At 49.3% G+C, this 14,863-nt stretch overlaps 1 protein-coding gene across 6 annotated transcripts in view; it reads right to left on the reverse strand.

Moving 5' to 3' along the window:
- Positions 1 to 5,607, reverse strand: part of ZNF236 (zinc finger protein 236) — a 151,757-nt gene extending 146,150 nt beyond the window's left edge. For 3 of the 6 annotated variants that reach the window (XM_055296143.2, XM_055296138.2, XM_055296154.2), the window contains exon 1: positions 5,378 to 5,607. In XM_055296143.2, coding sequence (XP_055152118.2) covers positions 5,378 to 5,432 — 55 coding nt within the window. In that variant the 5' untranslated portion in view covers positions 5,433 to 5,607. Of the gene's footprint in view, positions 1 to 3,594; positions 5,075 to 5,377 lie in introns of those variants that run through there. The other 3 variants (XM_063614711.1, XM_055296142.2, XM_055296145.2) reach the window with 3 other exon arrangements.
- Positions 5,608 to 14,863: the final 9,256 nt, after the last annotated feature.

A 14,863-nucleotide genomic window follows, 5' to 3' on the forward strand; every position in this document is an offset into this window, starting at 1 on the left:
GTAAGTATTGCAAATATCCCTCCAAAAGGAAAAAGAAACAGCAGGAGGCCAATTAAAGGGGCAAACTAAAAAGAAAAATTTTGCACTATTCCATTGGAAAAACAGATGGAAGTCATACAAGATTCCAAAATGTGGTTTCCCTCAAGGTCACATTATTGCTAAAATAATTATGATAAAGAAAAAAAGCGTATCTCACTCATCCTTCTATCCCCAGGATAGTGCCAGGGACACATCAAGTGCTGAATGAATGCTGCCCCATCGATGCCCATGAGACTCACTTCTCACGTCCTGACTACTTCAACAAATATTCTTTCAGTGGGCCTCTTCTTACTCATTTCTTTAGGTTTCAATTTTAACATCATTTTCTCCAGGAAGCCTAGACTTCAAGTGCCTGATCTGTCACCATGGACACTTTCTACCATTATAAGGATACCTAGAGATCATGTCTCTTGTTCAGCTTTGTATTCTAGACCCTAGCAGAGGGCTCACCTATCACAGCAAGTGCTCTAAAAATAGTTGTTCAGCCAGGCATGGTGGCTCATACCTGTAATCCCAGCACTTTGGGAGGCCACGTGGGGGGATCACAAGGTCAGGAGTTCGAGACCATCCTGGCTAACATGGTGAAACCCCCGTCTCTACTAAAAATACAAAAAGATTAGCCGAGCATGGTGGCATGCGCCTGTAGTCCCATCTACTCGGGAGACTGGGGCAGGAGAATCACTTGAACCCAGGAGGCAGAGGTTGCAGTGAGCCGAGATCATGCCACTGCACTCCAGCCTAGGCAAAAAGAGCAAAACTCCGTCTCAACAACAGGCCAGGCGCTGTGGCTCACGCCTATAATCCCAGCACTTTGGGAGGCTGAGGTGGGAGGATCACCTGAGGTCGGGAGTTCGAGACTAGGCTGACCAACATGGAGAAACCCCATCTCTGCTAAAAATACAAAATTGGCTGGGCATGGTGGCGCATGCATGTAATTCCAGCTACTCAGAGGAGGCTGAGGCAGGAGAACCGCTTGACCCGGGAGATGGAGGTTGTGGTGAGCCAATATCATGCCATTGCACTCCAGCCTGGACAACAAGAGCAAAACTCTGTCTCAAAAAAAAAAAAAAAAAAAAAAAAAAAAGTTGTTGAATACAGAAATTAGTGCACATGAAGAGCTTTATATTTATCAAGGCGGAACACTAAAATGCATGCTTTTTTTTTTTTTTTTGAGACCGAGTCTCCCTCTGTCACCCAGGCTGGAGTGCAGTGGCGCGATCTCAGCTCACTGCAACTTCTACCTCCTGGGTTCAAGTGATTCTCATGCCTCAGCACTCCCAAGTAGCTGCGACTACAGGTGCCAGCCACCATGCCTGGCTAATTTTGGTATTTTTTTTTTTTAGTACAGATGGGGTTTCACCATGTGGGCCAGGCTGGTCTCAAACTCCTGGCCTCAAGTGATCTGCCCACCTCAGCCTCCCAAAGAGCTGGGATTACAGGTGTGAGCCACTGTGACAGGCCTAAAATGCATGCTTTGGACTCAAATGGAGATCCAGTTCCCAACTGCCACTCACTAACTAGGTGGACTTTCCAAATCAGGTTTCCGGGCCGGTCGCGGTGTCTCACACCTATAATCACAGCACTTTGGGAGGCCGAGGCAGGCGGATCATTTGAAGTCAGGAGTTCGAGACCAGCCTGATCAGCATAGTGAAACCCCGTCTCTACTAAAAATACAAAAAAAAAAAAAAAAAAAAAAATAGCCACCATGGTGGCTCACGCCTGTAATACCAGCTACTCGGGAGGCTGAGACAGGAGAATTGCTTGAACCCGGGAGGTGGAGGTTGCAATGAGCCGAGATCGCGCCACTGCACTCCAGCCTGGGCAATAGAGACTCCAACTCAAAAACAAAAAAAAAATCAGATCTCCGCTCTGAGCTTCATTCCCCTATCTGTAAAAATCCCTACATCCCTTGCAGAGTTTTCTTAGGAATAAAATTCGTAATAGGGCAACAAAGAAAATAAAACCACTTCACTTATGAGAAACGTGATTAACACAGTAAGTGATAGAGCAATGTCCCTCATTTTGGTTTCAGGAGCCCTTGATACATTCTTAAATGCAGCCTTCAGCTGGAAGCAGTGGCTCATGCCTGTAATCCCAAAACTCTAGGAGGCTGAGGTGGGAGGATCACTTGAGCCCAGGAGTTCAAGACCAGCCTGGGCAACATTGTGAGACCCCATCTCTATTTAAAACAAAACAAAAAAAAAAGAGGCCCTCGAAGCCTTCTAGTTTATGTAAGTTATATCTATGGATGTTTGTCCTATTAGATATTAAAACTAAGCAATTTTAAAAATATTTACTTATTTAAAATGTCTACATTAACATAATTATTTTTATGAAAAATATGTCTTCCCCAAAAACAGTAAGAATGGTTTTCATTTTTACAAATCTTTGTAATGTCTCGATTAACAGAAGACAGTTGGATTGTCATATCTATTCTGCATTTTCTCTGGTGCAACCTGTTCTTTTTGACTGTGACACATGAAGGTAATGCAGCCTCACTCTTAGGCACCACCACCACCACCTAGATTCGTGCTAAGATGTCAGCAGTTGTGCCAACAATTGCCTTTGTACAATTAGTGCAAAAATTAACCGAGCGAAAAAGCCTAATAGTCTTAGTCTATGATATTTACCTTACAGAAACCTGAAAACATCTCAGGGAACCCCCAGGGATCCAAGAACCACAGTTTGAGAACCACTTTGCTACAGGAGGACTGGTGTTAAGAAGGGAAAGGTTACTTTTAAGCAGGTTTGAGGAAGGCCTCTCTGAAGACGCTAAATCACTTGGAGCCACAGACTAGCAAAAAGTGTTTCTCAGACTAGGAAATGGCAAATGCCCTAAGACAAAAACTAATGTGGCATCAAAGAACACAAAAGACTGCATGCCAGAGCAAGGAAAGAGAGAAGAGCCAGACAAGGCCCGATCAACAGGATCCTGGAGGAGTGGGTTTCTGTTAAATGGATGAGGAAGCCAATGCAGGGTTTTAATCAGGGTGTGGCCATCTGATTTACATTTAACAAGATCATCCACGCTGACAAGTGACGGATTTATTTATAGGAGCCCAGGACTAGCAGGGCCCAGGAAGAGGGCTCCTGCAGCTCTCCAGCCCGGAGAGGGCAGCTGGGCCAGGGGGTGTCTCTGGAGATGGAAAGAGGAGGGCCCACTGGAAATACATTCCCGAGGTAGAAGCTGCAACACTAAATTAGGAAGTGTGTTGGGGGATAAAAGAAATGGAATAATTCTTGAGGCCTGAGGGTGAAACACCAGGTGGACAGGGATACCATCGGTGAGATGGGGATACTGGGGGAATGGGTGCCCCGCCTGTGTCCGTGGAAATTTTACATTCTTTCTCTATCCTAAGCCTTCTTCCAAGTAACTGAGACACCGCACCTTACATTATTTTTGGCATATTAACAAAACAATTAAACTAACGAAATAAGGTCAAGGCCAAAACTCAAAAGTGGGAGAGGCAACAAAGACTTCCTTAAAGGCCAGACACCATCAACCACTAACCAAAATTCTGAGCACCGCTGTTATCCAACTACAGATCTGCATACCTGGGTCATGGTGCAGCCAACATCTCTCCAGCAGCCCACAAAGGCCCATGAGGAGTGCAAACGCTCGCTGAAACGCCTGTTGGTCACCAACGTTTCCCTAATGTGCATGTGTGTTAACTCTACCAAGTGCAATCACGACAAGAAGAATTCCTGGTTTGGTGTGGCCTATGAGTAAGTTTACATTGATTCCTACCCATTACCTCTTTCTTCCTAAACACAAAATTAACATAATCCTTTGTAGTTTCCAGGCCCTACCTTTCTCTGGGGCACCTGTGTTGCGTGGTCACAAGCTCTTTAATGAGCCTGTTTACTCATCCCCGAGAAAAGGGGAACACTTGAGTCACTAAGTTAAGCAGTTAAATAAAAATCAATGGCAGTCAAGGTATAACGCACCGACTCCCATAGGAGTACCAGGCGCCTACTCCCCCTTAGAGCCCCTTCAGAACCCTTTCCAAACGCAGAGCGCCGCTCCAGTTGCACGGGTGACCACGACCAGGGACCAGGCCTGCCGGGGGAGACTCGCGTCCAAGGCCGCACGGGAACCACAGCGCCCGCGACAAAAGGCGCGGCGCCCCCTATCCCACTGCCCTCGACCTGGGAACCGCGGCACCGGCGAGTGCTCCCCGTTCCCCCTGCGCAGGAAAGTCCGTTCCTCAAGCTCCGGGCTGGGGCTGTGGAAAGCAGGTCAATTCCTGACTGCTGTAAGGGCCAAGGTCTGGGGGTGCCCGGTTGTGTGTTTGCCTGCTTTTAAATTCTGGGCCTTTCTCCTTCCTTGGAAAACAAAATCCGAGTTATTTCATGACTTTAGCAAAGTACCATGGAGCATAAATTACTGGGGAAAACACTTCCTGACGCCTACTGTGTGCACGATCTAGCGCTCCCCACCTAACACTGACGCCTACTGTATGCACGACCCACAGCGCTCTCCAGAAGCTCCGGGTTCAAGCTACCCGTATCACAATGGCGCCTACTGTTTGCACGACCCACAGCGCTCTCCAGATGCCCAGGGTTCCAGCTCCCTGGATCACAATGGCGCCCACTGTATGCACCACCCACTACCCACAGCGTCTGCAGAGGCTCAGGGTTCAAGTTCCCGGATCACAATGGCGCCTACTGTATGCACGACCCACAGCGCGCCCCGGATAACACTGGAGCACACTGTGTGCACGACCCTGCGCTTCCCGGACAACGCTGGCGCCCACTGTGTGCACGACCCCGCGCTCCACCGCCTCCCTGTGGGCCGAGCCCAACGTCCCCGGGGAAGCCGGCGCCGCGCAGGGTCGGGCGGGGACGCTGTCCGGGAGGAGCCCGGGGCGCGGTATCCGCAGGCCCGGGCTCTGGCCAGGCCGCCTCCCCGGCGCGCCCCGTAGCCCTCCCGCCCCGGGACGGAACACGGGGCGGCCACTTTCCCTCAAGTTCAGCGCGGGCCGCGGCAGGGCCGGCGGGGGCAGGGCGCGCGGAGGAGGCGACCGCCTGCTCCCTCACCCGCCTCCCGCCTCCCGCCTCCCGCCTCCCGCCTCCCGCCTCAGCCGCCACCCGGCCCAGGAAAGTAGGCCCAGCGCGCGGAGGGGCCGGGCGGCGACTCGCCCGTATCATTCCGCCCGCGCTGCGGCCCGCCCGGCCAGTCGGCGGCGGCGGCGGCGGCGGCAGCGGCCCGGGTCTGCGCGGCCCCCGCCCCCGCCCCGCCGCTCCCGGCGCCCCCCGCGCCGCATCCGGGGACTGGCAGGGCGCGGGCCCCGCACCGGCCGCCGGCGGGGCGCGAGGGCGCGGCCGCGGGCCTTACCGGAGTCGCCGCGCGCCTTGCTCTCCCTGGGCTTCGGGGGGCGGCCCCGCGGCATCGTCGGCGGCCCGGCTCGCACCCACACCCACTCACACTCACACTCACACGCGGCGGCGGGGGCGCGCACGCGCGGGCACGGGGCGGGGGCGCGCCCAGCCGGCCCTAGAGGCGGGCGGAGCTGCCCGGCGGCGGGCGGCCGTGTCCGAGCGCCGCCGGGCTCACGGGGGAAAGGCGCCCGAACGCGCGCACCGGAGCGCTCGAACCGCGCCGGCCTCGGCGGGTTCCATGGCCCGCGGGCCGCGGTGGGGGCGTTGGGCGCGGGCGCGGGCGCGGTGGGGGCGGGGGCGGCGCGGGGCGCATGCGCGGCGCCGCGCGGCCTTAGCGGACGGAGGGGAGCGCGGGGGTCACCGGGCCGGGTCGGGAGCCCTAGAGCTCGGCCGGGCGGGGACCCCGGGCCAGCCCCGCGCCTCCGTGGCCCGGGCGCCTCTGCGTGTCCGCGAGCTCGCGTGCGCGCGTCACCTCGGACCGCACCATGGCTTGGAGGGCGGCCCTACTCGCGCCGCCCTAGTGCTGCGAAGGGCCTCGGAGCCCAAACCCGGAACCGCCACCTGGGACTGGGAAGACGACAAGGCCAGAAGTCGGTAATATTCCTTTCCCTGGGGGCAGTGCATTAAAATGGACCATTTCACGTGTGCTGGTCTTGTGTGTTGTGGCCCGCGCTAACTTGCACGAAATGGCAACGGGAACAGGCAGCGGAGCAGCCGAGCGCCGGGTGGAGAGGCCGGCCGAGCCCGGGGAGAGCGACCTTAACTCTGTTACTTGGGCTGGAGTGCAGTGGCGCAAATTAAAGTGCAGTTTGATACATCTTGACACATGTATACACTGTGAAACCATCATCACAACAGTGAATATGTTCCTCCTGTCTCTCTGTAACCCTTTTCTCTCTCCCTCCTTCCCTCCTCCCCCTCCCACCCATCTGCTTTTTGTCACTATAGTTTGAATTTCCTAGAGTTTTTAAATATCTTTCTATACAGACTGGGTCTGGCTTGCTCTGTCACCCAGGCTGGAGTGCAGTGACACGATCGGGGCTCACTGTAGCCTCAAACTCCTGCCCTTAGGCAATCCTCCTGCTTCAGCCTCCTGAGTAGCTGGGACTACAGGTGAGCACCGCCATGTCTAGCTTTTTTTTTTTTTTTTTTTTAACACACGGGGTCACTGTGTTGCCCAGGCTGCTCTGGAACTCCTGGCTTCAATTGACCCTCTGCCTCAGCCTCCCAAAGTGTTGGGATTGCAGGTGTGAGCCACTGTGCCCAACCTGTTTATCTTGGTGTTTTATATAAATGGAATTGTATCGCATGTAGTCTTTAGGGAAGTGGGGGCTGTTCATTGAGCATAATTATGTTGGAATTCACTTATATATTGATAAATACTTAAGTCCTTTTTATTGCTGAGCGGTGTCTAGGAGTTATTCTTGCTTACCCTTTCCCACTGCAGCCTTCACTCAATCTCATCAAAGATCTAGCTCCAATATATAAACCAAATCCAAGCCATTCACACGTATATTACCCCTGAGCCATGCTCTCTCGCCTAGATTACAGATACAGCCTAGTACCTGGTCATCCTCCAATCAGTTTTGTCTACAGCCATGCCAGTCTTCTTTCTATGCCTTAAATAAGACAAATGTATTCCAGCTCTTTTGAATATTTCCAATTACGAAATGTTCCTCCTTAGTTCTAATAATGCTTGCTATTGTCAACTTTGCCTCATATGTAAATAACACCACCAGCTTTCTTTCCTGTGTGTACCTTTAGAGTTAAGGTGAGTTTAAGAAGTGTGTGTGTGGCCGGGCGCGGTGGCTCACCCATGTAATTGCAGCACTTTGTGAGGCCGAGGCGGGCGGATTACGAGGTCAGGAGATCGAGACCATCCTGGCTAACAGGGTGAAACCCCGTCTCTACTGAAAATACAAAAAAAAAAAAAAAATTGGCCGGGCGTGGTGGCGGGCGTCTGTAGTCCCAGCTACTCGGAGGCTGAGGCAGGAGAATGGCGTGAACCCGGGAGGCAGAGCTTGCAGTGAGCCGAGATCGCGCCACTGCACTCCATCCTGGGCGACAGAGCGAGACTCCGTCTCAAAAAAAGAAGTGTGTGTGTATGATGTTTGTTTGTTTTTAAGACAGGGTCGGGCTGTGTTGCCCCGGCTGGAGTGCAGTGACGCTGTCTCTGCCTACTTCACTCTCTGTCTCCCCAGCTCGAGTGATCATCCCACCTTAGCACCCCAAGTAGCTGGAACTGTAGGTGCTCACCACTATGCCCAGCTAATTTTTTGCAGAGATGGGGTTTCACCATTTTGCCCAGGCTAGTCTCAATCTCCTGAGGTTACCTGGCTTCGCAAAGTGCTGAGATTACAGGCATGAGCCACCGGACCTGGCCAAGTATTTTTTAAAAAATCCAATTTGATAATCTTTGTCTTGAATGAGAGTGGTGGCTCCCAAATTTGCTACACTTTAGAATAATCTGGAAAGCTTTTAAAAGTCCCAATGCCCTGTTCATACCTCACATCCATAAATCTGACAGGAATGGGAACCATGCATTGGTGTTTTGTTATTGTTGTTTTTTAAGATCTGCAGGTAATTTGACGATGTACAGCAAAATTTAAGAGCTAGATCATTTAGTACATTTATACAAAGTAATTACTGTTATTTTTACATGTAAAGATGTCTTTTCACACTTTCCATTTGACTCATATGTTTTATGTTCTTTACTCCTTTCTTGCTTTCTTTTGGATTACTGATGTTTAAAAATTATCAGTAATTTTTAAATTAAATTAAATGGTGAAACCCCATCTCTACAAAAAATTAGCTGGGCATAGTGGTGAGCACCTATAGTCCCAGCTACCTGGGGTGCTGAGGTGGGAGGATCACTTGAGGCCGGGAGGCAGAGAGTGCAGTAGGCAGCGACAGTGTCACTGCATTCCAGCGAGGTGGATCACACCTGTAATCCCGGCACTTTGGGAGGCCAAGGTGGGTGGGTCGCTTGAGCTCAGGAGTTCATGACCAGCCTGGGGGACATGGCAAAACCCCATCTGTATCAAAAATACAAAAAAATGGCCAGGTATGGTGACGTGTGTCTGTGGTCCCAGCGACTCAGGATGCTGAGGGGGGAGGATCACTTGAGCCTGGGAGGTTGCCGTGAGCTGAGATTGTATCACTGAACTCCAGTCTGGGTGACAGAGTGAGACTGTCTCAAAGCTTTATATATATTTTTATATATAGATGAATATTTTATATATTACATATACACTATATTACATATATTTATAAAGCTATGTATATTTACATATATATAGCTGATTTATATATAAATAGCCTTTAGTGGTACACTTGAGATTATAACATGCGTTCTTGACTTATCGACGTCTAATGTAAGTTAGTATTTTTTCCTCTTCCCAGACAATGCTAAAACAGCTATTGGATATTTTAGTTATTCCTATATTTAAAACTCCACAAGACACAGTACTGTTGATGTTCATTTTGATGGCCCACATCTATGCCACTATCATTGCGTTTTATCCTTCTGTGGCTTTCTAGGGTCATTTCCCTTCCACCTGAAGTACCCCTACTATTATTTCCTTTAGAGGAGGTCTGCTGATCATCTCAGTTGTGTTTGTCGGAAAATATTTGTGTTTAATTTTTATTCTTAAAAAATACTTTTTCTGAGTATGGAATTCTAGGTTGTCAGCTGGTTTCTTTCAACACATTAATGATGTAACTCCACTGTTCCGTGCATCCATATTTTCTGCTGTTTTTTGAAATAAATACTTTTACTGCGTTTAGGTTTTTCTCTGTCTTCAATTTTCTTCAGTTTTACTATAGTTTATCTGGATGTATATGCCTTTTTATTCATCTTACTGGGAGTTGATTAGACTTACTGGGTGTCTGGATTGTTGTACGTCTTCAATTTTGGAAAATTCTTGGCTATTATATATTCAAATACTGCTTCTGCCCAAATATCTCTCTTCTAACCTTCTAGAGTTATAATTAAACATGTGTTGGAGGCCAGGCACTGTGGCTCACGCCTGTAATCCCAACACTTTGGGAGGCCGAGGCAGGCAAATCACGAGATCAGGAGTTTGAGATGAGCCTGGCCAGCATGGTGAGACCCTGTCTCTACTACAAATACAAAAATTAGCCAGGCATTGTGGTGCATGCCTGTAGTCCCAGCTACTCCGGAGGCTGAGGCAGGAGAATCGCTCAAACCCCGGAGGCAGAGCTTGCAGTGAGCCGAGATCATGCCACTGCACTCCAGCCTGGGCAACAAGGCGAGACTCCGTCTCAAAAAAAAAAAAACATGTTGGATCATCTTATACTTTAAAAAAAAATTATTCTATATGATGTTTTTGTCTTTTTGTTCCTTTATCGTTCGTTCTGGTTTATTCTGATCTATCCTCCAGTTTATTAAATTGCTCTGGGGCTATGTCAAAACTACTGTTGAACATACCCATTAAGTTCTTTTTTTTTTTTTTTTTTTTTTGAGACGGAGTCTCGCTCTGTCGCCCAGGCTGGAGTACAGTGGCGCAAGCTCGGCTCACTGCAAGCTCCGCCTCCCGGGTTCACGCCATTCTCCTGCCTCAGCCTCTCCGAGTAGCTGGGACTACAGGCGCCCGCCACCACGCCCGGCTAATTTTTTTTTTGTATTTTTAGTAGAGACGGGGTTTCACCGTGGTCTCGATCTCCTGACCTCGTGATCCGCCCGCCTCGGCCTCCCAAAGTGCTGGGATTACAAGCGTGAGCCACCGCGCCCGGCCCTACATACCTATTAAGTTCTAAAGTTGGGTTTTGGATTTTTCAGTTCTTGAATTTTAGTTGACTCTTTCACATCAGCAGAGTTTGCTTTGTTTTGTTTTTTTGAGATGGGGTCTTACCCTGTCACCCAGGCTGGAGTGCAGCGGCGCAAACACAGCTCACTGCAGCCTCGACCTCCAAAGCTCAGGTGATCCTCCTGAGTGTGCACCACCATACCTAGCTAATTTTTTTTTTTTTTTGGTATTTTTTGTAGAGATGGGGTTTCGTCATGTTATCCACGCTGGTCTCAAACTCCTGGGTGCAGGTGATCTACCTGCCTCGGCCTCCCAAAGTGCTGGGATTACAGGCATGGGCCACCATGCCCAGCCCAAAGTAATTTTTTAAAATATGTTGGCCGGGCACGGTGGCTCACACCTGTAATCCCAGCACTTTGGGAGGCCGAGGCGGACGGATCACAAGGTCAAGAGATCGAGACCATCCTGGCTAACACGGTGAAACCTCGTCTCTACTAAAAATACAAAAAAAAATTAGCTGGGCGTGGTGGCGGGCACCTGTAGTCCCAGCTACTCGGGAGGCAGAGGCAGGGGAATGGCGTGAACCCAAGAGGCAGAGCTTGTAGTGAGTGGAGATTCACACCACTGCACTCCAGCCTGGGCCACAGAGCAAGACTCCGTCTCAAAAAAATAATAATAATAATAAAATGTTCTAGGCCAGGTGCGGTGGCTCACGCCTGTAATTCCAGCACTTTGGGAGACTGAGGCAGGTGGATCACCTAAGGTCAGGAGTTCGAGACCAGCCTGACCAACATGGTGAAACTCCATTTCTACTAAAAATACGAAAATTAGCCAGACATAGTGGTGCATGCCTGTAATCCCAGCTACTTGGGAGGCTGAAGCAGGAGAATCACTTGAACCCGGGAAGTGGAGGTTGCAGTGAGCTGTGATCGTGTGCTCCAGCCTGGGCAACAGAGTGAGACTGTCTCCAAAAAAAAAAAAAAAAAAAAATATATATATGTATATATATATATATATATATGTTCCATTTCATTTTAACCTCATGAGCCTAATTCCTGATAATTCTACTGTAGGGAATGCCTGTGTGTCTTTTTTTTTTTTTTTTTTTTTTTTTGGTTTCTAATTTGTGCTGGTTCTTCTTGTGTTGCCCTGCCCTCTTGTTTGTTTAGATATATACAAGAAATGACTTGGAGAATTACTTAAAAAGTAATTTAAGGTATAAGATGATATTCTTCAATAAAAGATTTTCATCTGCTTCTGCCAGCTTCCTGGCATTCTGTGACCACCTTTGTTTTATTTCAGACTGGACAGCCTGCGCCACCCCGTGATTCAAGGATGGCCATAGCCCAGTGCAGGAGCAGATTTGCTTCCAGTTTGCACTTCCTCCTAGGTACAGTCCATGGAGTTTTCAGCTCTCAGTGCTTAGCAGTTTCATAGGGCCCCCAGCCTTAGTACTCCGGATTTAAAAAAAAAAAACACCTAGGCAAAAACAGCTTACAAATGCTGACTTAACCTGTCTTCTCTCGGATCCTGGGCTGACAGTTTCTAACTCGCTTGTGAGTGCTTCGTTGCCCTCAGTAGGAGCCTTAGTCTGATGCACCTACTTGGCCACAACCAGGAGAGAAATGTCCTTATATCCATTCTCTCTAACCCATGTCAATCAGGCTCCCACCCACCCCATGTCACATCTTCACTCATGTGACTTCACGGTCACAGTGATGTCCACACTGCCAAACACAGTGGTCCATGCTCGTCCTCCGACCTCCCAGGTGCATCTGGCAGCTCGCCACTTCCGGCTCTGACTTCACTGCCGTCCTCAGCCTCCTGGGCTGGTCCCCAGCTCCTCCCAGCCCCTTAACACTGCAGGGATCATTCCTGGGCTTCTCTGTCGTACCCACTCCTTGATGATCTCGATTACCTGCCTTCACACATCGGCCCTGTGCTGATGGTTGTCTACCTGCATCTCCACCTAGCTGAACTCCAGGCTCCAGCCCAGAAAAGCAAGAAAAGAGCAAAACAGAAGTTATTCACATGTGCATCAGGTATGCACACGGGAGTGCTCAAAGGAGTCGTTAGAATTTGAGATCTATTTATTTATTTATTTTTGAGACAGAGTCTCTGTTGCCCAGGCTGGGGTGCAGTGGCACAATCTCTGCTCACTGAAACCTCCACTTCCCGGGTTCAAGCGATTCTCCGACCTCAGCCTCCCTAGTAGCTGGGATTAGAGGCATGCACCACCATGCCCAGCTAATTTTTGTATTTTTAGTGGAGATGGAGTTTCACCATGTTGACCAGGCTGGTCTCGAACTCCTAGCCTCAAGTGATTCGCCTGCGTCAGCCTCCCAAAGTGCTGGGATTACAGGTGGCAGCCACTACACCCAGCCTTAAGGTCTAGATACCTAACTTAGTAGGGAAGAGGAGTGGGGAGAAAGGACACTTGTAGAAAATAAAATGACTTTTTGGAAAGATAAGGGGCCCTTTAGAAAAATAAGATAGCCGGGTGCGGTGGCTCACACCTGTAATCCCAGCACTTTGAGAGGCCAAGGCAGGCAGATCACTTGAGGTCAGGAGTTCGAGACTAGCCTGGCCAACATGGTGAAACCCCCATCTCTATTAAAAATACAAAAATTAGTCGGGCATGGTGGTGTGCACGCATCTGTAATCACAGCTACTCGGGAGGCTGAGGCTGGAGAATCACTTGAACCCGGGAGGCAGAGGTTGCAGGGAGCCGAGATCACGCCACTGCACTCCAGCCTAGAGGGCAGCGAGACTCCGTCTCTGATAGTTTTGTGTCAATGCCTGGGTGTGGTGCTGGCTCTTCACCACTGAGATTAGAGTTGCTTTTGGGAGGGGATTTATGACAATTCTTTATGGAGGCTCTGCTTTTAGTCAGAATAGGGATTTCAGAAATTCAAGTGCCTTTAAAAAAAATTCAATTATGTTAGGTTCAGGAGGCACACGTGCAGGTTCGTTCCATGGGTATATTGTGTGGTGCTGAGGTTTGGGGTACAGATGATCCCATCACACAGGTATTACAGTAAGCATGGTACTCGATAGGAGGTTTCAACTCCCCTTTCTCTCCCCCTCTAGTAGTCTCTAGTGTCTCTTGTTGCCATTTTTATGTCCATTGTACCCAGAGTTTAGCTCCCACTTTTAAGTGAGAACGTGGTATTTGGTTTTCTTTTTTTTTTTTTTTTTTTTTAACAGAGTCCTGCTCTGTTGCCCAGGCTGGAGTGCAGTGGCACAGTCTTGGCTCACTGCAACCTCCGGCTCCTGGGTTCAAGCAATTCTCCTGCCTCAGCCTCCCAAGTAGCTGGGATCACAAGCGTGCACCACCACACCCAGCAATTTTTTTTTTTTTTTTTTTTTTTTTTTTTTGTATTTTTAGTAGAGACAGGGTTTCACCATGTTGGCCAGCCTGGTCTCAAACTCCTGACCTCAGGTGGCCCGCCCACCTCAGCCTCTCAGAGTGCTGGAATTACGGGCGTGAGCCGCTGCGCTCCGGTATTTGGTTTTCTATTCCTGCGCTTAGGATAATGGCCTCCAGCTGTATCCATGTTGCTGCAAAGGACATGACTTAATTCTTTTTTATAGCTATGTAAACTGTCTTCAGCTTGAAATAACTAATATGCCAACATGGCATATTTTGGGGTGCCACATCCTGCTCCCTTTCATTGGTCTCCCTACCAGTTTCCCTGCTGCTTCCCTGTTGACCCCTTCTCTAGTAAGAGAAGATGGAACATATCAGCATTTTGTGAGGATTTTACACGATAAAACATGTAGAGCATCTATTGAGTGGCAGGAAGCAAGCACACTGATCATTGATGAGACTCCTGTGAGTGTTGCTGGTGACAGTACAACATCAGAGCCACTCCCACCACCTCACTCAGCCCCTTCAGTGGGTGTCCTTCCTTTCCAGAATGAAAACTCACAAAAATCCCATTATTTTGCTGATGACTTTTAGATATTAATGTCCTGAAGTCACTTTCAGTTAAGTCGACCGGGCCTGGTGGCTCATGCCTGTAATCCCAGTGCTTTGGGAGGCAGAGGCAGGTGGATCACTTGAGTCCGGGAGTTCGAGACCAGCCTGGGCAACATGGCAAACCCCATCTCTACTAAAAATACAAAAATTAGCCAGGCGTGGTGGTGGGCACCTGTAATTCCGGCTACTAGGGAGGCTGAGGTGGGAAAATCAGTCACATGATCCCGGAGGTCGAGGCTGCATTGAACCGAGGTCCTGCCACTGCATTCCATCCAGCCTGGGCAACACAGCGAGACTCTGTCTCCAAAAAATAAAGTATTAATTCCATCTAATATACTAATCAATTTTCCTCTTACTGATAAAAGGCTACATGGTAAAGGATACAAAGGTAAACTTCCCTTCCTCCCCAGTTAGGACCACTTGTAGCTATTATTATTTCTGCCTGGTTGGTGCTGCAGGCTTCTCTCTTTCTTTGTAGTATCTAGAGTATTTCTAATTTTTTAACAGCTTTACTGAGGCATAAATGAGATACAACAAGCCACACATATCTAAAACTTACAATTTGATACATTTTAGCATACGTATACACCCAAGAAACTACCTACCACTCCAATCAAGATAATAAACATACAGCTGGATGTTGGCTCACGCCTGTAATCCTAGCACTGAGGGAGAGGCCGAGGTGGGCAGA

This window comes from Symphalangus syndactylus, chromosome 1 (genome assembly GCF_028878055.3).
Source record: "Symphalangus syndactylus isolate Jambi chromosome 1, NHGRI_mSymSyn1-v2.1_pri, whole genome shotgun sequence".
NCBI classification, from domain to species: domain Eukaryota; kingdom Metazoa; phylum Chordata; class Mammalia; order Primates; family Hylobatidae; genus Symphalangus; species Symphalangus syndactylus.